At 33.6% G+C, this 23247-nt stretch overlaps 1 protein-coding gene across 5 annotated transcripts in view; it reads left to right on the plus strand.

Annotated features, from left to right (window-relative positions):
- Nucleotides 1-23247, plus strand: part of ap (apterous) — a 66736-nt gene that overhangs the window by 958 nt on the left and 42531 nt on the right. For all 5 annotated transcript variants that reach the window (XM_014240142.3, XM_036372588.2, XM_070107863.1 and 2 more), the window contains exon 2: nt 1010-1452. In XM_014240142.3, the coding sequence (XP_014095617.1) occupies nt 1414-1452 (39 nt within the window). In that variant the 5' untranslated portion in view covers nt 1010-1413. The remainder of the gene's footprint in view (nt 1-1009; nt 1453-23247) is intronic.

Raw genomic sequence — 23247 nt, forward strand, 5'->3', positions numbered from 1 at the left:
ACATTCTTTCATAATTAGTTTCAGCGGGTAGTTTCTAGTAAATTATGCATCATGCCGATGAGATTAGGTTTAACCAAAGAACTGGACGCTTATTAGAACATTTTACTTAGGTATTAAGCATAAATACGTACAAACATATTAATACATACATACGGTCATTTATACACACGTGCACATATGTACATAAATATTAAAATGACATTTTATCACAAGGTAAAATCTTATTTAATGAAACGGACAGTCGACAGGGTCCACTTTCAGCCAATATTTTAGTAGTCGGCATTTGCCATTAAAAATCCAATTTAACTTGACGCACCGATATCGCTACTGTGGTTGTTGTTGTTTTTGTTGAGTTTTTTAGTAGAATCCGCGCACTGCTAAGCAAAGGCGCCCACAACGGTCTAGTCATAAATTAATATGTACCTTAAATGAATTTTAAACTGTCAGTATCGCTTGCATTTAGGCGCTTAGGTTCCTGTCGCCCGCCTGGTAGTGCGAAAGTTTCGATTGGTTAAAAACAAAGCTTTTGAGCCGGCGGTCCGTCTTCAGATTGCCGTTCATAGCTACATATGTATATACATATTTATTCGCAAATGAGACGTGAGACAAGGCCCATTATATACTCATTGATATTTGCAATGAAATTGAATTGTTAAATAAATAAGTATATCAAGCTAAAACAACCAAAGCAACGTTCAAGTCCATAATATCTTTATGTACCTATATTGGTTTATAAAAATGAATCAATTCGGATATGAGAAGAAACTGAAATGGTAAGAATTCCAAACAGTAGGTGCTTAATAACAAATAAATAAATACAGAAAAGATAGTCAAATAAATCAAACCGATTGGTAAATAATCTGTTTGTCGCCTTGTGGCCAATTCCAATCGAGAGAATTTGTAAGAGTTTGAAGCTCTAATGCGTTACTTAGTTTTTAAGAGTAGTTCTTGATATTTACCCATACATATGTATATATATAACCGCCGTTTTTAATATATTATATATCAGGAGAAAACTTGACAAGACCAGCTACGAAGGCATATAAACGTGAAAAAAATCAAACCACATCAAGTGATTCGTACAGTGAGACGCCACCGCAAGTCATAGTATATTAAAGCAAAATTGTTAATTTGAAAATTTTCAAAAATCGAACACTTGTATACGCACAATTACCTTTGATGGTTAAAGAGGCTGGATGAGTGCGCCAGCGTTTTGGGTATCCAAAAAATTAGTTGCGCGATTTACCACAGGTGTCAGCTGTCGTATCTCGGCATTTTACGTGGATTCAGTATTAGGGTAAAAATCTCATTTTAGTGCAAGAATTATTATCGTGGGTTTATTGAAAAGACGAGAATTAACACCGTTATTAAGCATCCTTGACAGCAAACCTTGAGATATTCCAAAAGACGCACATGGGCGTCTGCACCGAAGAGCGCCCTGTGATGCATTGGGTAAGTTTGGCAAATCCATATATGTATATTTAAGTTGGTTTTAAAATTTTAGAAAATATAGCACATCCAAACTCGTTGAAATTTCAATTAAAACCATCTTTTACCTAAAGCCTTCAAGATTGATCAATACTGATTAACATGAATATATGCTTCAATTTACTAACACTGTTAAATATTGTATCTCAAGCACATCGGATGTTTTTAGTTAAAATACTAAACTGGCATACCTAAATAAAAGTTTTCTACGGCATAGCGTTAACCCCGACGCAGCCTACCTAAATAAAGCGGCAACTTTACGTCAAATCAGTTCAAAATAATTGAAATAATGAAATTCAAAACGAATTAATTTATTAATAATATTTACATCCATTTATGCAAACATAAAACATCCCGCGTCAAGAAGTGTTTCAAAAAAGTTATCGATTTCCTCATTTCTGCAGCCAACTTAACTTCTTACGTGATGTATAATCTAGTTTTTCAACGCTCAGCGTTGCCGCCGCGCTTATTAACTTATGCCCCATTCAAAATCTATGGGCATGAAGAATTTTTGAGAGTAATTTGCCGCTGTCGCTTTTAAGCAAAGCAAGTATAAACTGTAGAACGCTTCCCTTTCACTTATATTATACCCTTAATAAATATTAAGTTTGCCACGAAGGAAGATATTTTTTCCTTATAAAGTAATCTTAATTCGACATGAATGTTGATTATATCAAACAAAGTGGCTAAAATGATTTGCAAAATGCAAATGTGGGCCGGTTGTGTTTTCAGTATTAGTAATATAGGTATATATTGTAGTTGCTATAAGAAATGAACCTGCAAAGGGTATTAGAGCTTCGGTGCAGCTGAAGTTAACGATTTTTCTTGATCACTATAAATGTGATAAGATTTATGACTCTTAACCTAAGACTAAAGAAAAAATTTTATAATTGAACCTTTGAAACATTTATATATATGGTTCTTTACTATAAATATTAGATCATATCTCAACATTTTACATTCGCTCACTAATAATAGACCGGCTTTATGCTTTATGTTCACGTCGCTTTTGTAGTACTTTTGGTTGACATTAATATCTTTTTCGAAACTCTTCAACACACAAAAGTAGGTATTGCTTTTCATTTTTAAGGGATCTTTAAACTACTTTTAGTATTTGAATCCAATTTGAACATACCAGTTTTTCTTCCAGTAATAAGCATACATAGATAATATTAATGTCTTGTGCGAATAGTATGAATTTTGGTTCTTTCACCACGTTACGCCTCAATACTCCGTCATGTCTTCCAGAGTAATGACCCAAGTATCTACTGATTGTTGGAGAATATTGACTGGTAAAATATACATATTACTTATACATTCCCTGTGTTCTTCGTGAGTGTTTTATTGTACGATATAATGACTGGTACCAAATACATATTACTTATACATTTCTTGTGTTCTTCGTGAGTGTTGTACTGTAAATCTTTTAAGCGGGGAGTACGGTTAATTCGAGCAAAAACAAGCACATTTTTAAGAATTTTTTGGGACGACACAGTTAACATATCTTTTTTAAAAACCAATGGTAGATTAAAGTACGATATTCGAAGCATGGTATATAAAACTTTTACGAATAAATATTAACAATTACAACGATGGCAGAAACTATTCGAACGCGTCTCGGAAAAAATGAGGATTGCAGTGCCCCTTATAACTTCGTGCTATATTATCCGAAATCGAAAAATCAAAGTTCATTCGTTAGATAATAATTTTCAACATTATTTTTACAACTTATTCTGCTTCTATGCATGACCTCTACGTTCAAATTTATATACATGTGTATATCACTATATAATTTTAGGCTGGAGTGACTTTATGTTGGATTTCAACATTGAATAAAACTTCAAAGATGCATTATGATGACAGTTTATTTGTTAGCAGGAGATATTCCGTCTAGTATTCGCTCATCTTTAAACCCTCTTGTATCCCTTGCTTAACCTATGATTCTCTGTTACTGTATGTCTGATTATCGTATCCCAACAAAACTTAAACGCCTCGAATAATAATTATATGTATTGTAAAATTTTATTGTGGAAGCTCTATTCTATATTCCAGATATTTGTGATTACGTAACATTCACTTTCACTTTACATAAATATGTCAAGCAGAGCTATTTATCCTATTTTTGGTATTCATCTACATATATTCTATAAAGTCTTAAGCCGCTTCCAAATCTCTGTTGTGAAATCAGTTGCTACGTAGTCGTAGTACTGACGGCAGCCGCAACTATTCTCACAAAAAAAAATATTGGTAGAAAATTTTTTTGTTTTGAACCTCAAATTTAGGTAAGATTTCCAGGTTTAGTTAACAATTTTTACGAGAAAACTTAGAACAGTGGAAATTACATACTACCATTCGTAGAGTTTTGTAAATGTGTATGAAACAAATAGAATTGCAACTGCTCAGTGGCTAAGTTGCTCAGAGAATCATTTACTTAGCAAGTAAAAGGTCATTAAAATGACATTATCTAAAATTGTAATAACATTGGTACCAAAGAGAAGTTGGTATTGCAGATGGGCGGAATCCGGCCATTGGCACGCCCACAAAACGCCATTAATGGAAAACCTAAAAATGCAATAGGTAAGCCGAAAATTAAGATACAGAGCTGTAAACTATTGCAGCGAATGAAAATAGAGAGGAAAATAGATGAAATCAGTGTTAACCCCGCCAACTTCCATCCATACATAAAAACTTTTAAAAGTGCGATGACTCACTAAATAAATACGTCATATACAAGTACATTAAATTTCACAAACTACATGATGTGCCTCATAACAGCAGGTGTAAAAATTGGACAATGGGCATGACACCAACAACCTTTAGATGTAATCCAGTAGCTACTTAACTTTCAATCAAATAATATTCCTGTGTTACATTGTGAAAACAGGCGAATTCGGATTACAACCCCACCTACATCTCACGTTACAAAATTTTTTAATACCATTTGATTCTTTCGGTTATCGGAATAAAGCTTTGCTCAAATAGTGGCTCACGTCGAAAAGTTGTCGAAATCGGATCGCAACTCAGTGTCTTTTTACCAAAACTGGATATAATCCGGTTAATACTACCCCTAACCCCATACACCTAATATAAAAATAGGTTTGACTTCCGGTTGGTTTTATACCGTATATATCGGTCAATATGTAAAATATTTTTTTTATTTAAGGCAACACATGATGTGTGAAATCGATCCACGAATTACCCCAGCTCCATTTATTAATTATGATGATTTTCGTCATTATAGCAGACTTAATGGCGAATATGTCAGTCAGTGTATCAGTTAAGTGCCTGTAAACATGTTCTCCAGTATCATAACAAGGTACATAATATATTAAATTTAACCTCTATGATGGTGCTTATATACCATATGTATGAAAATATATCTCATCACGACTCTCGTTTCGTATGTGGCTAAAAATTCAGTCACAATCATGCTAGAATAAGACGGCGCATTATCTTTGTGAAAATCCATGAATTTTCTGCCCACTAATCTGGTCGTTAAAAACGAATTGCTTCTCGTAGGCGCCTCAAAGCGACCAAGTAGTATTCCTTACCGACTATTTGATACAGTGGAATGAATTTACACCACGGTAATCAAAGAAAACGATAAGCAACACTTTTGATCCACTTTGACGAGGTTTTTTCGGTTTCGGCTCATTTTTGAAGCGCCATTCTCTAGATTGCTGTCAGCAGTAATGAATGATGCGTTTAAGAATTTAGGGTCCTCAGCTACGTTGTCAAGCATCTCCTCTGCGACCTCTACTCGACGTCCTTTTCCAAAAGATTCAGGTTTTTTAATATGTGTCTAACATTCACATGCTTCATACCCAAAACATTAACCAAAATGTGTTGAGTCTACCATAATATTCATAAGAGATGTTGAGAGATGCTATTTCTCTGATGTCAAAACGGCGCTGTTTCTATAACTTTTTCGATGTTATCACTATGGCATATAGCTTCTATACAAACTGACCGATAAAAATCAAGATAATGAACATTTTATTTCCTTTTATGCTATAAAAAATGCACCTATGAAAGAAGAAAGAGTCACCGACATTCTGTCCTTGCGTACTTACAGGCGATATTAAACAAAATTTGTCAAAAATTATGCCCGTAGTGGCAACGTAGAAATCACTTGTTCTCTTTTATTTTCATTTCACCAATGTTGCTATTGTTCAATTTGTACACACGATTTTGCACACATTTAGTTTTTTAGTTATAATTTTTCATAATGTAAAAGCTCAAAACTAAAATCCAACTATTAAAAATTGTCAAAATTTTTATAAATAAATGCATTCGACTGTGATTTTCAGTTATTTTGACAATATTTCAAGTTCATTTCTTAATTACTACAAAATATCCTACCGTACGGTCTGTTGAAGCAGACGGTAGAAACATCGATGAGTGTTCATTTACATTGCGCTCTCATAAGATTGATCGTACCCGCCGATTCACTCTACAGTTATGCGTCGCTGACTGTTTCTATCATTAGCATGGCCATTCTCGTTTTAAAACCAAATTGCATTTTGTGTTTATTAATTTTCTGTTATCTCGCGCTAAGGTTAAATGTTATCATTATATGATATAGAATGAGTATTTTACTGACAACTCGTATACAGCTTGCTTTTTCGAGTATATGTATTCACAATTTACAGTACATATAATAAGAATATGCAGGTACTTATTGTAACGAATGATCCCTGTGTGATACTCCTCTCTTTGTATAGTAACGCTTTTTTGGTCGCTCTATTTTTAAATTATTTAGGAATGAAAACTGTGTATAACATAATATTTCAAGAATAGAAACAAGTAAAGAAAATATTTGCTTATGCTTCTTTGCCACAAGTTTAGCCAAAATAGCCAATACTTCCTGCGCCTCATAAAATAAGTGAATATACAATATAAATAAAATCTATTCCCTCACTCATGCTCATTTTTGCTTCAGATTGCGAACTATATGTACATATGTACCTATATGTATTATATGTATATACATAACTACAAAGCTCTGATTTCAAAATTGTCGTACCGCTCTAAGTTTGTGGGTTTAGTGGGAGCGGGCGAATTAAATTAATCATTGACCAATATAACTATATGGTGTAATATAATCAAGGTAATATATAGTGGATAAATTCCAACTGAATATGTCTGGATCTGATATGAAGATGTTGAGTGATGATATTATTTCAACTAAAAATCAAATTTATTAGACGGTTGCAATTACTCATGTTAAGTAATGTTGCGAAAGAAATTCGACGAAATCGTGAAGGGATTACAAACAAATTTGGTATTATATGAACTTATATTGAAGGTAATCGACTCACTTAGTTTTATTGCTATATATTACTTTGCAACATCTAAAATTTTATTAAAATCATTCTCAGATGAGATATAGGTTACATAAACTCTACCGATTAGGTGAAATTTGATATATTGAGTTGATGTTCAGTACGGTAGCCAGATTTTATCATTAAGTGGAATTATATAGTTTTAAATCAAGTTTTAGCTGAGTAATTATAGTATTTATATATAGTATAGCCCATTATACCCTGCCCTGGAGCACGTAAATAAGGAGGCAAAGTCTCAAGTTTTGGAAATATGGAATCGCAACATTACCTGTGGTGCAAGGTGTAAGTTCGGGTGCAATCGAACATTATGTGTATATTAAGTATACCTTTATATTCAACATTCGTTATTCGACGAAATTTCATCAATATATGTATAGCACTGTACCCCATTATGTTTATACTCTAGAAAATATTTGTACAAAATTTTATTAATTAAACTCACATATTATGCGACATATTCGGCATAAAGTTGGCTAGAATAATGAGGCTGGAATAATTCATGGTCAGATTTCTATTATGCTATATACACGAATGTTAAAATTGACATTGGAAATAACTTAAAAAATCGCCCTTTTTGGAATTTATTATAAAAATTGAAAAACTTTGTCCAGATCTATTGAATAATATACCTGTATGTTGTTTGTAACTCCTTCACCGCTGCGCTTTTTTTTCCGCGATCAATTCGCCGAAAACTGTTTTTATATTTTGTAAATTAACACGTGTTCAAATACGCTCACTGATGCCTACATTTCGGTCTGTTTTTTTTTTCGATATTCTTAATGTGTCATGGCGAACCGTGAAATAATAACAAGAAAAAAAGTTAACTTCGGTTGCACCGAGCTATAATACCCTTCACAGGTACAAAGGTTCCTTACAATAACTTGATTCAGATCTAATTTCGTGAATCGGCAATAAAAAATAATTTTTTTTAAGCAGGCACTTTACTCCGATCGATCAGTTTATATGATAGCTGTTTGACATAGCAATCCGATCAAAACAATTTTTCCGGAGATTATATTCTTGCCTTATTTCATGCTAGCACTTTACTCCGATCGTTCAGTTAATATGGCAGCTATATGTTATAGTCATCCGATCTGTACAATTTCTTCGGAGCCGGCACTATTGCTTTAAATAATGTTCTGTGCCAAATTTCGTGAAGATATCTTGTGAAATGAAAGAGTTTTTCATGCAAGCACTTTACTCCGATCGTTCAGTTAATATGGCAGCTATATGCTATAGTCACCCGATCTGAATAATTTCTTCGGAGATTAAATTGTTGCCTTAAATAATAATCCATGCCAAATTTCGTGAAGATACCTCGTCAAATGAAAGAGTTTCCCATACAAGCACTAGATTCCAATTGTTCAGTTTGTATGGCAGCCATATGCTATAGTCATCCGATCAAAACAATTTCTTCGGGAATTATATTTTTACCTTTGAAATTAACTCATGCCAAATTTCGTGAAGATATTACGTCAAATAAAAAAGTTTCCCAAACAAGTACTTAATTCCGATTGTTCAGTTTGTATGGCAGCTATATGCTATAGTGGTCCGATATCGGCCGTTCCGACAAATGAGCAGCTTCTTAGTGAGAAAAGGACAGGTGCAAAATTTTCGATAGCTTAAAAACTGAGGGACTAGCTTGTATATATACAAACAGACGGACAGACGGACATGGCTAAATCAACTCAGCTTATCATACTGATAATTTATGTATATATTTTATAGGGTATCGACGTTTCCTTCTGGGTGTTACAAATTTCGTGGCAAACTTAATATACCCTGTTCAGGGTATAAAAATGAGGGCTCAATATAAGAAACGTTTCAAAGCATCCTAAATGGATGTGAGGCCTTGAGGTGCTTTACAGAAAAGCGTTAAAATGATAAAATTGTATTAAAGGGCAAAAATAACCTTGATAGGATACTGCAAGAAGCCAATGATCCGAAACTGTCTGCTTCTATGATTCTGTGCTCAATGAAAACAAGAAAACCAAATTGTTACTTTAGATTGGCTATCACAGTCACCAGACGCCAATCCAATAGAGGATTTTTGGGATTTAATGAAAGCTAAAGTATCAAGAAAACATTAAACGTCAACAAAATATTTCATACGGCTACTCCAACATACCTGGAGGTCGCTTCGGTAGAATATGCGGGAAGTTTAGCTGCAAGTTGCAAAAATGTCAGGCTATAATAAATAACGCGGGTGACTGGAGAAGGAATTGAATAAACGTCAGCTATAACAAAACAATGAATTTTCTATAATTACAACATTTTACCAATAAACGCTACATACACTTTAGAAAACGAAAACCTTATTTTTTGAACGCACTGTAATAAAGATAGATTCAGATTTACTTTATATACTTATACTTGTATACTAGCCAGGGGCGGAGGCTCCTTTGCAAAACAACCGTTTTGCAGTTTTAAATCTCAGAATTCATTGCTTAAATTACTGAAATTTTTCAAATTTTATTTTGGGTATCAGTAAGCTAAGAGGCTAACAACTTTTGTTGCTGCACTAAAGAGATGCATGTGTTAAATGTATACTCTCTTCTGAAATTAAAGTTATTGTATCGAAAACACGACAAATTTAAACAAAAACGCGTTTTTACATAAAAAACAAATTAAAATAATAATTTATAAATTATTGGAAAAATCTGTTCGAAGCCAAGATTTCCTCCTGCCTTTTTTTCGTCCTTCTAAGCAAACACATGGCGTGTTTCTCATAAAAACCCGAGATATACAAGTACCAAAATTGTGGTAATATGCCACTAGAGTTTTGGGAGAAAGTTTTATCCTCTGACAAGTGTTAGATTTGTATTTTTGGCATCAAAGGTTGAAAATCGGGTCCACTATGGACAGCTATGTATTGATATGTATTGAATCCACTATGGATAGGACAAAGTGCAAAAAATCGGTTCTAGAGAACGATTTTTGAGTTCAGTAAGACAATAATTCCTCGTAAATTTTAAGGTTGTGACTTTTTTATAACGTTCAAAAACAACTGTCAACATCTTCACGATAACACCAGTTAAAAAACTAAAGAAACTATAACAGAAAGAAACACACAATTACGAGCAAATCTAGGCTAAAAGAAATCATAATAGATGAATGGGGAAAAATTACTGTTGAGTAGACTGAAAAGATGGTTGATTCAAAACCGAAAAGACCGAAGACCCACTCATTATTAGAATATTTAAGTTATTTTTATTAATATTCCTTTTTTTGTGAGCACAGATTATTTCAGAATTACTTGATCAAAATTAAATGTTTTATTAAACCTGCTCACATAATTTGTAATTTTAAAATCATCAAGTGATGTGCCTGAAACCAAATTTAATTTTAAAAATTTTTTATCTTAGTTTTTTTAATGTTAACAAAATAATTTATAAAGGAGGATAGACTTGTTATAGCTAGGTATACCAAAATAATCGACATTAAACATTAACTTTAATATTCCTTTTACATCAATATGTTGCAATTTGAAATTAGGTGAAATCGGACTACAACACCGCTTGCTCCGTATATAACACGATTTTAAATTCCGGATATTGGAACCCAATTTTGCAAAATAGTGGCGGGAGGGTCAGGCACCTTTCTGCTAAACTAAACTGAACCATAAATAAATTCGGACCATAACTTATAACTCAACATCCCAGGAGCCAAATATGAGGACCTTATTTCCTATGGGTTATTTTTTACTGAAAATATCGGGCAATGTGTGATATACCTTAGTAAAAAATAAAATGTACTCAAAAGCTTCTAAAGGCACAAAAATGTTATTCCAAGGGTTCACCATTCACCATTTAGTACATCGCTCATTTTATATATGCATTATTTAATACAAATTACACAACTCTACAAAATGAAAATTTTTTGTTGCCCTGAATATTTTAGCAAATTTTGATGCATTCAAGTATCCAGATTACGATTCATGAAAATATTGAATGTGCTCCAATTTTTAAGATAACGGCATATCTAATTCCGCCCGAGCCCGAAGTTCTCTAAATGTTTCAATACTTTCAGTGGCAGCACACAACGTTGGGAAATTCTGAAATCCAAAATAGCCAAGTCACTTCACTGTCTTTCTAATACAAGGGGATCTGCCAGAATCGATGCCGTCAAGCCATTTGCGAAAAATTTTCCCGGGCTTTCCCTAAACGCTTTGAAAGAAGTTAAAAACCTCAACCTTACGGCAGAAACTCGTCGAGCCGAGTGCGTTTTAATAGCCTCCATATGGTTTAAAATCCTTGAATCAATGGTGCATCGACGTTGAAGATAGAAATAGTGGATTTACAATTACTGCCCGACCAGTGGAAAGCAATTTATAATGAATGCAAAATTGTTGCAGAGAAATTACATGTCGAGACGATTTTAACATAAGCAAGAAAAGCAAAACACGGAAACGACCTAAATGAAGAAGTGGATGAAAATTGCAGTAAAGAAGAAATTGAATTCCTATGACAGTTCCTTGATATGAAAGAAGATGAACTCAACGCAGCTACAAAAAATTTTGCAAAAAAGTATTTCGTTGATGTATATGATAAGTTGTACAATGAAGCTATTAACTTCAGACACGGTTACGATGCAAATTTTGAAATCCGTCCTACTCCATACTTATTGAACTATTGAACAACTTATTGAATGTCTTCAATTTTTTTTTCCCAAATATGTGCATCGCTTTGATAATATTTGTCCCTTTACCCGTTTCTGTTTCAAATGGCCAACGTATGTTTATTGCTTTAGCAAGGACTAAAAGTTTTTATCGATCATGCTCGTCACAGCTACACTCTGCCTAGAGGCAGAATTAGCTAAGAAGTTAGATTCCCGACTATTATCGACATTCGCTGCCGCCAAAGCTGGAAAAGCTCACTTCCAAATTCCAAATAATTGAAGATTGGAGGATTTTAAACTGCATGTATAAAAACTTAATCCTGATATTCAATAGAAGTAAAAATAACCATTTTTTCATTAATTAGATTGATAAATAAATGTTCGAATGAACTGAATTTAAAGTCTTTTCATAACTATATTTATATATTTCAGAATAATTTGAAAAAATATTCTTGACTAAAGGTCTATGTATGAACTGATATATAAATGATTGATTTTCAAAATCATACAAAACAAATTTGTTCTACCCAATATCAACAAAAAGCAAATTTAAGATGTGATGAGAGAATAAAACACTCTTGGTATTTTACTTATTATTCAAAAATTTTGATGTAGTAAGCGGGAAGATAGTTAATAAAATGTATCAAGCATTAGAAATATTCTTGTAGGGAAGAATTTTTACCCCTGGACCCGGTTTTTCTTTCGGCGGCCTTGGTAATGATAAAAAAATGTGTCAATGTGTTGAACGTGAAAGGATATTGTTTAAGTTACAATTGTAGAAAATTTCCGAAGCTTAGTATGGAAAATTTTAAAGTTGGATGGTTGGTTGGTTGGTTTTATATCTAGGGTAACAAAATCAATGTAGACCAGAGTTATCTTTATTAAAAGTTTCATCAAGTTTCTATTTTATAACAGCCTGAACTTGTATTGGAGCTTATGGCAGGACTACTGATAAGTAGTAGGCGAATAAAGTGAGGTCTGATACTGATATTGACCTTTAAATTAACATTTTATTATCAATGATGTATAGTAATGAAATTAAGGGAGCCCCTTACTTTGGATGAAAATTAATAAACTATGAATAATAAGGGTAATAATAATAATAATAACCCAACGATTACGATGATTGCGGAATTAGCCGAGTTAGAAATGGCAATAGAGTTTTTTAAGTGTTTAGTTCGAAAACTGCTCAGCTACAGAAACAAAAATTTTCAGCAGCTAAGATTTAAGGCTACGATAATATAAAGGTAAAAATTTCATTTATTAAGAGAAAACAATAAAGTCTTTTTAATTTTGAAAAGTGAGTCAGATAAGTCAAATGTGCTGGAATGAGAATTAAAATCATGATATATACGGCGGAATGGTTCGTTTAGTTCGAAGGGTTCCATACAACTGAGCCATATTCCAATATAGGTCTAACCAAAGCTGTAAAAAGTGTTTTAGTAATATACGGATCTCTAAATTCTTTAGACCAACGTTTAACAAAACTGAGGACAGCTTTTGCTTTCAAGACCATGGTAGTAATATGAAGACTAAAATTAAACTTAGGGTCCATATTAACTCCCAAATCTACATAGTTAAAAACTTGCGCTAGACTATGTGGTTTTATTACATAAGAAGAGGGGTGCACAGATCTACGGGAAAAGCACATCGTCTTACATTTATTGAGATTCAATGGCAAATCATTTCTATCACACCATGCAACCAGACACCTTTCATCAGTTGAAGAGTATGATTTAAAAAGCTTTATATGGTCAGCGACGATAGCTTCAAAATGTTTAATTATAACTGATAGTTTTGTGATACCACTATAGTTTTCATTGTTTTACCTAAGTCCACTTTTTTGCAAAGGTATTAAAAATGACTGTTTCCATATTGAAGGAAATATACCGTGTTTAAGAGAGGAATTAAATATCCTTGTCAAAGGCAAGTAAATATATTTGGCACTACATGCTGAAAGTATCATATCTGGGCCGTAACTAAAAGATGGTTTTAACATATTTAAATTAAGTAGGACGTCTTCTTCAAAAATAATTGGAGCGTTAATTAAAGTATTCGGTCATAGCACGTGCTGACAGGTTGCTGTTTTAGACAAATTATTACATTAGTTTGACTTAAAAAATTCTGCAAACATATTGGATATAATGTCATTATAACTTGAAATGAAAGATTTGTATTTCATCGGACGGAAATATGGAAATCCTTCATTTGAAAATCATTAAACGATTTTTGGATACGTTCAATATTCTTTTTTACTTTTTTAAGTAATTATTATAACATTTTTTGTTTAGGTCAAAATACTGCCGACGCAATACAGAATATTTAGAATAGTCGATAAGTGAACCGGTTTTTTTAAAATGTTTAAAAGCTCGAGTTTTTCTGTTTTTCAATTTATATAATTTATTTTTCGAAGACCACGGGCTTTTACTTTTATTAACAATTACTATTGAAACATACTTTTCAATTAATTTCGTGATAATATTATTAATATGCGAGACACGCAATTCAATATCACCATTATAATTAGGCCATGTTATTAACTTTTTATACCCTGAACAGGGTATATTAAGTTTGCCACGAAGTTTGTAACACCTAGAAGGAAACGGAGGAGACCCTATAAAATATACATATAAATGATCAGCATGATGAGCTGAGTTGATTTAGCCATGTCCGTCTGTCCGTCCGTCCGTCCGTCTGTATATACGCGAACTAGTCCCTCAGTTTTTGAGATATCGATCTGAAATTTATAACAAGTCTTTTTCTTACCAAGAAGCTGCTCATTTGTCGGAACGACCGATATCGAACCACTATAGAATATAGCTGCCATACAAACTGAACAATCGGAATCAAGTGTTTGTATGGAAAACTCTCTCATTTGACGAGGTATCTTCATGAAATTTGGCGTGTGTTATTATTTAAAGCATTCATCTAATCTCCGAAGAAATTGTATAGATCGGATGACTATAGCATATAGCTGCCATACAAACTGAACAATCGGAATCAAGTGTTTGTATGGAAAACTCTCTCATTTGACGAGGTATCTTCATGAAATTTGGCGTGTGTTATTATTTAAAGCATTCATCTAATCTCCGAAGAAATTGTATAGATCGGATGACTATAGCATATAGCTGCCATACAAACTGAACAATCGGAATCAAGTGCTTGTATGGGAAACTCTTTCATTTGAAGAGGTATCTTCACGAAATTTGGCATGTATTATTATTTAAAGCATTAATCTAATCTCCGAAGAAATTGCATAGATCGGATGACTATAGCATATAGCTGCCATATTAACTTAACGATCTTCACGAAATTAGGCACGAGTTATTGCTTAAGGCAACAGATTATTCTCCACAGGAATTGGCCAGATCAGATCACTATATCATATAGCTGCCATACAAATTGAACGTTCGGAATCAAGTTCTTGTAAGGGGCCTTTGTATTTGTGAAGGGTATTATAGCTTCGGCGCAACCGAAGTTAACGTTTTTTCTTGTTAAAATTAACTTTTGCAAAGTTAAACCGAGTACAGAAGCTAGAAGTTTGATAAGAGGATTATTCTGAATAACGGAACACCTTGAAGAGATATTAACGTATTAATTTGGTTCACTCCAGTTTATAATTTCGTCAACTCAAGAATGTTAAATTCATAGGCAGAATTCTTTGCCCAAAAAATGTTTCACACATAACTCTTAGTATAGTCAGAAACTATGCTATTTTAGGATATAAAATCGTAAATATTCTTGTTAGGAGTATAACTATACAAATGAAATCATGTGAAGCATTTGAAAACATTTAAAATAGTACAATTAATATTTATAAAATATGGGCGCTTCCCAACATTGAATCAAATGTATCGTATCAAATTCACATATTTCAAATTAAACACAAGAGATCAATAATCGTTAAATGTGACAATTATTGGAATTAGTAGAAAAGTTAATAGAAAACAAGACAGGTATTATTACACAAATTCACGTCTTTAATAACAGCGTTCTATCTAACATTGATGTGGACCCAGAAATAAATTGGGAGATTACCAAAAATGGACATCTAAACTTCGAAATTAAAATTTAAAAATTATTATTTCCTGTCACGCATAAATCTTATTTGTTGATACATACATATGTATCTACAAGTATTTAAACATCCCCTTGAAAATATAAATGAAAAACAAGCCCTTCCAAGTTCGGATGTAACCGAACATTTTATACTCTCGCATAGTCAAGCGGTATACTCGTTTGAGATTACTTTATATATTGTATTTTGCTTGATTTGCATAGTGGAAAGTGAAAGAATCAGATGGAATTTGAAATGGTGTTATATGGGTAATAGGCGTGGTTGTAATCCGATTTCGTCCATTTTCGCACTATAACATAGCAATATGAGAATAATGTTATGCACCGAATTTGGTTGAAATCGGTTAAGCAGATATGGATTTTCACCTAAAAGTGGGCGGTGCCACGCCCACTGTCTAATTTTTAACGTGTTTCCTATAAAGTCATCTCATACCATCCCAGGGATAATATTTAATGTCTCTGGCGTGTTTAGTGCTTGACATATCGCGCTTTTAGTAGTTTTTAACAGTACCGTTACATGGAGAGTGGGAGGAGTTGTCGGCCGATTTAACCCATTTTCACACTGTCGATAGAGGTGCTAAAAGTATTTGTTCTCAGTAAATTTCGTTATTATAATTTAAGCGGTTTAGGATATGCATATTAAATCTATTAGGAGGCGAGACCCCGGCCACTTTTAAAAACAAAATTAAACTGCAGATGCCCCTCCCTAATGTGATCCAACCAAATAACAGTTTTGTATCTTATTGTGTAGCTTAGTTATGGCAATTTATTTGTTTTTGATTAATGGCGTTTTGTGGGAGTGGCAGTGGTCCGATTACGCCCATCTGCAATACCAACTATCTTACGGTACCAATAAACACGTGTACCAAGTTTCATAAAGATATCTCAATTTTTACTCAAGTTACAGCTTGCACGGACGGATGGACAGACAGTCAAGAGATTTCAACTCGTCTCTTCATCCTGATCATTTATATTTATATGTATAACCCTATATCTAACTCGATTAGCTTTAGGTGATACAAACAACCGTTAGGTTAACAAAACAATTATAGTCTAATAGTAACAGGTTGCGAGAGTATAACAACTTTCCGTACAAAGCTTGAATACTATACTAGGATATTTTCAAATTAATTACTCAAAAATACGTAGGTTCGTACACGAAATAAGCAAAAATGTCAGAATGACTGCGATGATGTGACACCTCCAAATTTAGAATTCTCCTGTCTGGGCTAATCTTATTTTTCCAGTGTTAATTGCACTACCTTTATAATACGGCTGGCGCGCTTTCTAATTCCCAACAATTTAGCTTGGTTTTTTCGTACATACACATACATATGGTATGGTGTTACCAACACACATATATAGAATATGTATTTGCAAATTTGCAAACCAAGGCAAATTCATATGAGATGAGAATATATCGGTAATGCTGTGACATATCTTAATGCAATACAGAGAAGGTGAATATCTTATAACATTGTGCCCAGGTTTAAAAGATGGATCAAATCGAATGAATAATCTCACTAGCTCTACGTACCTAATATAAATATTTTAAAACTTTTAGTTGAATTTATGCTGCATATACCGTTTAAAGTAAATGTAATCAGCTCAAAACTCATCTAGTCCCAATATACTTAAATAAAGGTTTCCGACTTTCTAGATGACTTTATACCGTATTTATTGCTCAAATTGGTTGAATGAAATGGACAATTTGCCCTTCCTTACATGTTTCAGTAACTATTTTTTTTTTAAGGTACCTTACAGCACACCGGATGATCATTGCCAACTCAAAGTGTCCTTCTACTGTAATCATACTATTTACATATCTTTGTACTGACTTTTTATTGTGAAAAATAATATTATGTAATTTCTGAAATAACTCTGCTCATAAAGATGTCATTGCGATTGTTTGTATCATTGGGAAATAAACGAGTTAAAAGTCTGTACTTCATAAAGACTTAGTAATTAGTAGTTTTATTATATGAATTTCAATCTTAAATCTACACATTGACCGATATTTTCGTTAAAAGGCAACTATAGACATTGGGGTCCACATATTCAGTACCTAGGGGCTTGGACAGTTTTAGTTCGATTTAGACCATTTATGGTCACAAGCTGGCATACTTTAAACGCATTATGCACGCAAAGTTTTACCCCGATACAGTCATTGTTGCTTGATTTGCATAGTGGAAAGTGAAAGAATCAGATGGAATTTGAAATGGTGTTATATGGGAAATAGGCGTGATTGTAATCCGATTTCGCCAATTTTTGCACTATAACATAAAAATATGAGAAGAGTGTTATGCACCGAATTTGCTTGAAGTCGGTTAAGCAGATCCCATGATATGGATTTTCACCTAAAATTGGGCGGTTCCACACCCACTGTCTAGTTTTGAACGTGGTTCCTATAAAGTCATCTCATATCATCCCAGGGATAAAATTTAATGTCTCTTGCGTGTTTAGTGCTTGATTTATCGCGCTTTTAGTAGTTTTTAACAGTACCATTATATGGGGAGTCGGCGGGCTTGTCACTTGATTTCACCTATTTTCACACTGTCGATAAAAGTGCTAAAAGAATTTGTTCGCAGTGAATTTTGTAATTATAGCTTTAGCGGTTTATATGCACATTTAACCTATTAGGATGCGAGACCATGCCCACTTATTTAAAAAAAAATTAACAGCAGATGACCCTCCCTAATGTGATAATGTATAGCAAATAACAGTCTTGTATCTTATTGTGTAGCTTTGTTTTGGCAATGTATTTTTTTTTTTTGATTAGTGGCGTTTTGTGGGCGTGGCAGAAGTCCGATTATCCTGATGAAGCATTTCATCATCCATCAGATGAGCGTCCGCTCCAAGATGTTCAGGAAAGAAATCTACGTGTGAGTCCAAATAATTACTTTTAAGTGGTAAATAAGCAGAAAGTAGTTTTCAGCTCTCGCTCTCTTTTTTCTGCTTTATTCAACTTTGAATTAAAAACTTTATCCGTGATAAGCTTGCATATTTGGGGACGAAATTCCTTCTTTTAATTTTCCGCCACTGATTCGGAGAATTTTTTTTTCGGGATACTGAAAGCCTGCGCCTTCCTTCTTCATAGCTTTCACAAGGCTTTTTATGATTTCCGACTTTATGTGTAGTGGTTGCAGAAAGTATTGTCACTTTGAACAGAGTTATTTTAACGTGGAACTGGTAGTAAAGTGCCTTCATAAGCAGGGGTTGGTCTCTTTAAAGATGCGATGTTAAGCCATCTTCATAATGACTTTGCGGCAGCTCTGCAAAATAAAGGTAGTAAGTAAGTAAAATGGTAGTAGTCCCTTTGGGCCAAATCTGGTAAATACAGCTCAAGCAACCAGCTTCAGTCCACTGTAAACGTTCTTGTTTCAATTTAGGATCATGGTGGTAGATCCAAATCTCATCCATAGTTATAAAACGACGCAAGAAATCGGTTTTATTCTGTTTAAAACACTCAAAATTATGCTGAGAAATTAGTTTTCAATCGCGGCACTAACTTTCCAAACAGCTTTTTCATACGTAATTCTCAATGTAAAATATGAAGTATTGTTCGTCTGAGATGCCTATGGCATTAGAAATTTCACTCTTAGTCAAACTTGGATTTTCACTTACAATGTTATGAACTTGCTCAATGATTTCTGGTGTGGTTGCGATTTTTGTTCGTCCTTCGCGTGGATCGTCTTCAAGCCTAGTACGACCACGTTTTAATTCACCAGCCTAAAATTCAACGGTGCGTTTTCAAGGTGAGGACACATTATATACTTCTAAATTTATTCATAAATTTCCTTTGCTTTAAACCTTTCAAAACAAAGAATCTTATCACTGCGCGATATTAAATTTTTTCTAAATAAAAACAAAAATACTCGGACACGTGAACTTCAAAAGGCCTGTAAACAAATAATAAATTGACAGAATGACTTGTAACTTTGCATGTGCTCTCACGACAGATATACGAACTTGAGAAAAAAAATTGGAGCTATTAGTGCTATTTCTTTGTGAGACTAACCAACTTTTCAACCAACCTGTATTTTATTTTTAATTTGTTCGAGAATCCTCATGTTGATGTTACGCAGAATTAATAATACATTTTATGATTCTGAAGTTAACTTCAAATCATTGGCATTGTAAAAGGCATACTCTTGTGACTTTCTTCGAAGCTACTTGTTAATGTTCTTCAACAACGATACGGTTTCATCGATTTGGCAGCTAACTTTATATTAACTTTCTCTATTGATAAAGAATACATAAACTATACATAACACACATTCGACACTTTCCTTCTTTCTTTTACAACTCGCTAAAACTTATTTTGTATTTCTCATCTCCTCTATACTATAAAAATATATAGCACTTACTTCTCTTATATATTTATGATATACATATGTATTTCTGATGCAGTTCAAGAAGATGGGACGAATTCATTTCCGATCATCAGTAGAATTTAACATTTTTATACTCTTGCAGCATGTTACTTCAGAGTATAATAGTTTGGTTCACCTAACGATTGTATGTATAACCTAAAGCTAATCGAGATAGGTATAGGGTTATATATATATACTTGTACATTAATGATCAGGATGACGAGATGAGTTGAAATCCGGGTGACTGTCTGTCTGTCCGTCCTGTAACTTAAGTAAAATTAAGATATCTTGTTCAAACATAGTACATGTGTTCCATAAGAAGTTTGATATTGTATATGGGCATATTCAGCCCCACTGCCACGCCCACAAAACGCCGTTATTGGAAAACCTAAAAATTGAAATAACTAAGCAGCAAATTAAAATACAAAACTGTAATTTGGTACAACGAATCACATTAAAGAGGGGCACTTACTGTTTAAAAATCTTTAAAAAGTTGGCGGGGTTCCGCCCCCTAATAGGTTTACTGTGTATATCTCCCAACCATTCGAGCCATGTGATCCAAATTTGCACAGGGTAAATATTTTCGACCCCTCTTATAACAGTGTGAAAATACGAGAAATCGGATGATAACCCCCCCTAATTCCCATATAACGACTTTATTGAAAACTGCTAAAAGTGCGATAAATAACTAAATTCGTCAGAGATATTAAATTTTATATCCGGGATGGTATAGGATCCGATGCCAAAATTGAATGATAAGCGTGGCACCGCCCACCTTTAGGGGAAATCACATATCTCCGAAGCTGCTCGACCAATTTCAACCATTCGGTACATAGCATAATTTGTAAGCTTCAATGGTTAGGTGTAAAAATGGGCGAAATCGGACTACATCCACGCCTACTTCCCATATAACACAATTTTATATTTCATCTGACTCTTTCCATTTCCAGTATACAAATCAAGAACCAATGAATATACTGGGATAATACTTTGCGCAAATAGTGCCTTTGAGAAATACCATCTCAAGTCTATAAAATGTCAAAATCGGATCATAACTGCTTAAGCCCCCAGTTACCGAATATGGGGACCCCAGTGCCTGATGCTAACTTTTCACCGGAAACAACGGTCAATCTGATATATGATTCCAATTCGGAGACAGTCGCTTTCTGATAATAGTATACTTGTATTTCAAAAATGGATTGAATCGGGTCAATATTTCCCCTAGCCCCATATACCTAATCGAAATATTTTCGAACTTGTTAGCTATCCTAATAAAGTTAACTGGGTGGGTTTTTATATTAACATCTTTGTGTCTTATATGAGTACATATTTGTGTATGAGTAAAATCGGGCGAAAACTTGCCCCAGCCATCCGGTTGACCTTACTCGGCATATATTGTTGATGATTTTTGGTAACTTAATGAAGCTCAGGAAGCATTTTACTCTGTTAAAATGTGTGAATACTACTCCTATATTCCAATTTCCAGTTGACCTTACCCCATAAATATCTTTAAAAAATTAATTGAACGTATAATATTGGATATACTATAGTTTAATGCCGAAAATATGTGAAATTGGCAAAGGAATTATCTGAACCCCTATATAATACATATATTAATTTTCGTTTTTCTAACATTTCGTTCAGTGTTTGAGTAATATATTTATAAAATTGCTTGAAAATATGTTCACAAGTATACCTCAGCAATGTCATCAAAATAAATACAAACACCCCATCCCTTTATCTGCCCCCAATATAACTTATATAAAAATTTTCAACTTTCCACCTGATAAAATATGGTATACTTTAATAATATAATATTAAATGAACAAATTTTCTTAAAAATTGATGTTGTTTGGCGCCTAATATGGTCTAAACCTTATATGCCTAATATGATGAATTGCGATCCTCTGGTTGATTTCTCCACATCAACTTGAAATTTTACAAAATTTACTCGCAGCTTGAGTTTATATCATATATTTCTCATTTAAAGATGTGAAGTAAAATATAGTAATAAACTAAGGGAGTCTATGACCTTCAATATAAGTTGATAAGATACCAAAATTGATTGTATTCCATTAACGATTTCGTTGAACAATGAATGTTTAATTCTTTCGCAATATTTCTATTCCCTTAACAGGGTATATTAAGTTTGCCACGAAACACCCAAAGGAAAAGTTGGAAGCCGTACAAAGTATAAGAATATACACAATTGATCAGCGTGACGAGCTAAGTCGATTTAGCCATGTCCGTCCGTCTGTATATTTGCGAACTATTCCCTCAGTTTTTGAGATATCGACCTGAAATTTTGCATACGTTCTTTTCTCACGAATATTGGTCATTTGTCGGAACTGCCGATATCGGACCACTATAGTATATAGTTGACATATAAACTGAACGATCGGAATCAACTACTTGCATCGAAAACTTTTTCATTTGACGAGATATCTTCACGAAATTAGGCTTGGATTATTGTCTAAGGCAACAATGCAATTTTCGAAGAAATTTTTCAGATTAAAACACAATAACACATAATATAGTTGCCATATAAACAGATGCAAAATCATGATAAAAATCTCTTTAAACTCATTTTTGCTATAAAAAACGCACCTGTGAAGGGTATTATAGCTTCGGTGCAACCGAAGTTAACGCGTTTGCTTGTTTTATGTAAATTTTTGCCAACGCCTGAACTTATTTTCTCGGCTTTGATCTTTGCAAGTTGCGAGAGAATAAAATGTTCGATTGCACCCGAACTTAGCCCTTCCTTACATATTATATGCTCGTAACATGTTGCACATAGTATAACCGTATTGTTCACCTAATAATTGATTGTTACCTCTAAAATCAATCGAAATAGATATAGAGATACTTAGTCCTGCAATAAGTTATAAAACAGACAGGCTGTTACAAAAATGAAGCTATAACACATGTTTTAATAAAGTTAATTTTATTTAATAATGCATATATTAAATGAGCGAAGTACAAAATTTTATTCGAAATGGTCACCTTTTGCTTTCACACAAGCCCTCAATCAATAGCATCATGCATAGTTCTATTTATACTGCCAATGCTGCCCGAACCACACATTTTTCCCAAATTTCTGTGGCAATTCCTGTCGAGGCCATGTTTCCCAATTCTCACCATAAACTAGTACAATGGATTCAAATCTGGACTTTCAGACGACCAATCACCTGCAGCTATGAAACCAGAAATATTACTTTTATGCCACTGCCGGGTGGTTTTTTTCCGTTGAAGACTGGAGCTGAATCTAGCTGGAAGATGCAATGCTCTCCATCGAAGAAAGTATTGCTTAACTGCTCTACCACACCTTCTAAAACATCCCTGGTACA

Source organism: Bactrocera oleae, chromosome 4 (genome assembly GCF_042242935.1).
Source record: "Bactrocera oleae isolate idBacOlea1 chromosome 4, idBacOlea1, whole genome shotgun sequence".
NCBI lineage: Eukaryota > Metazoa > Arthropoda > Insecta > Diptera > Tephritidae > Bactrocera > Bactrocera oleae.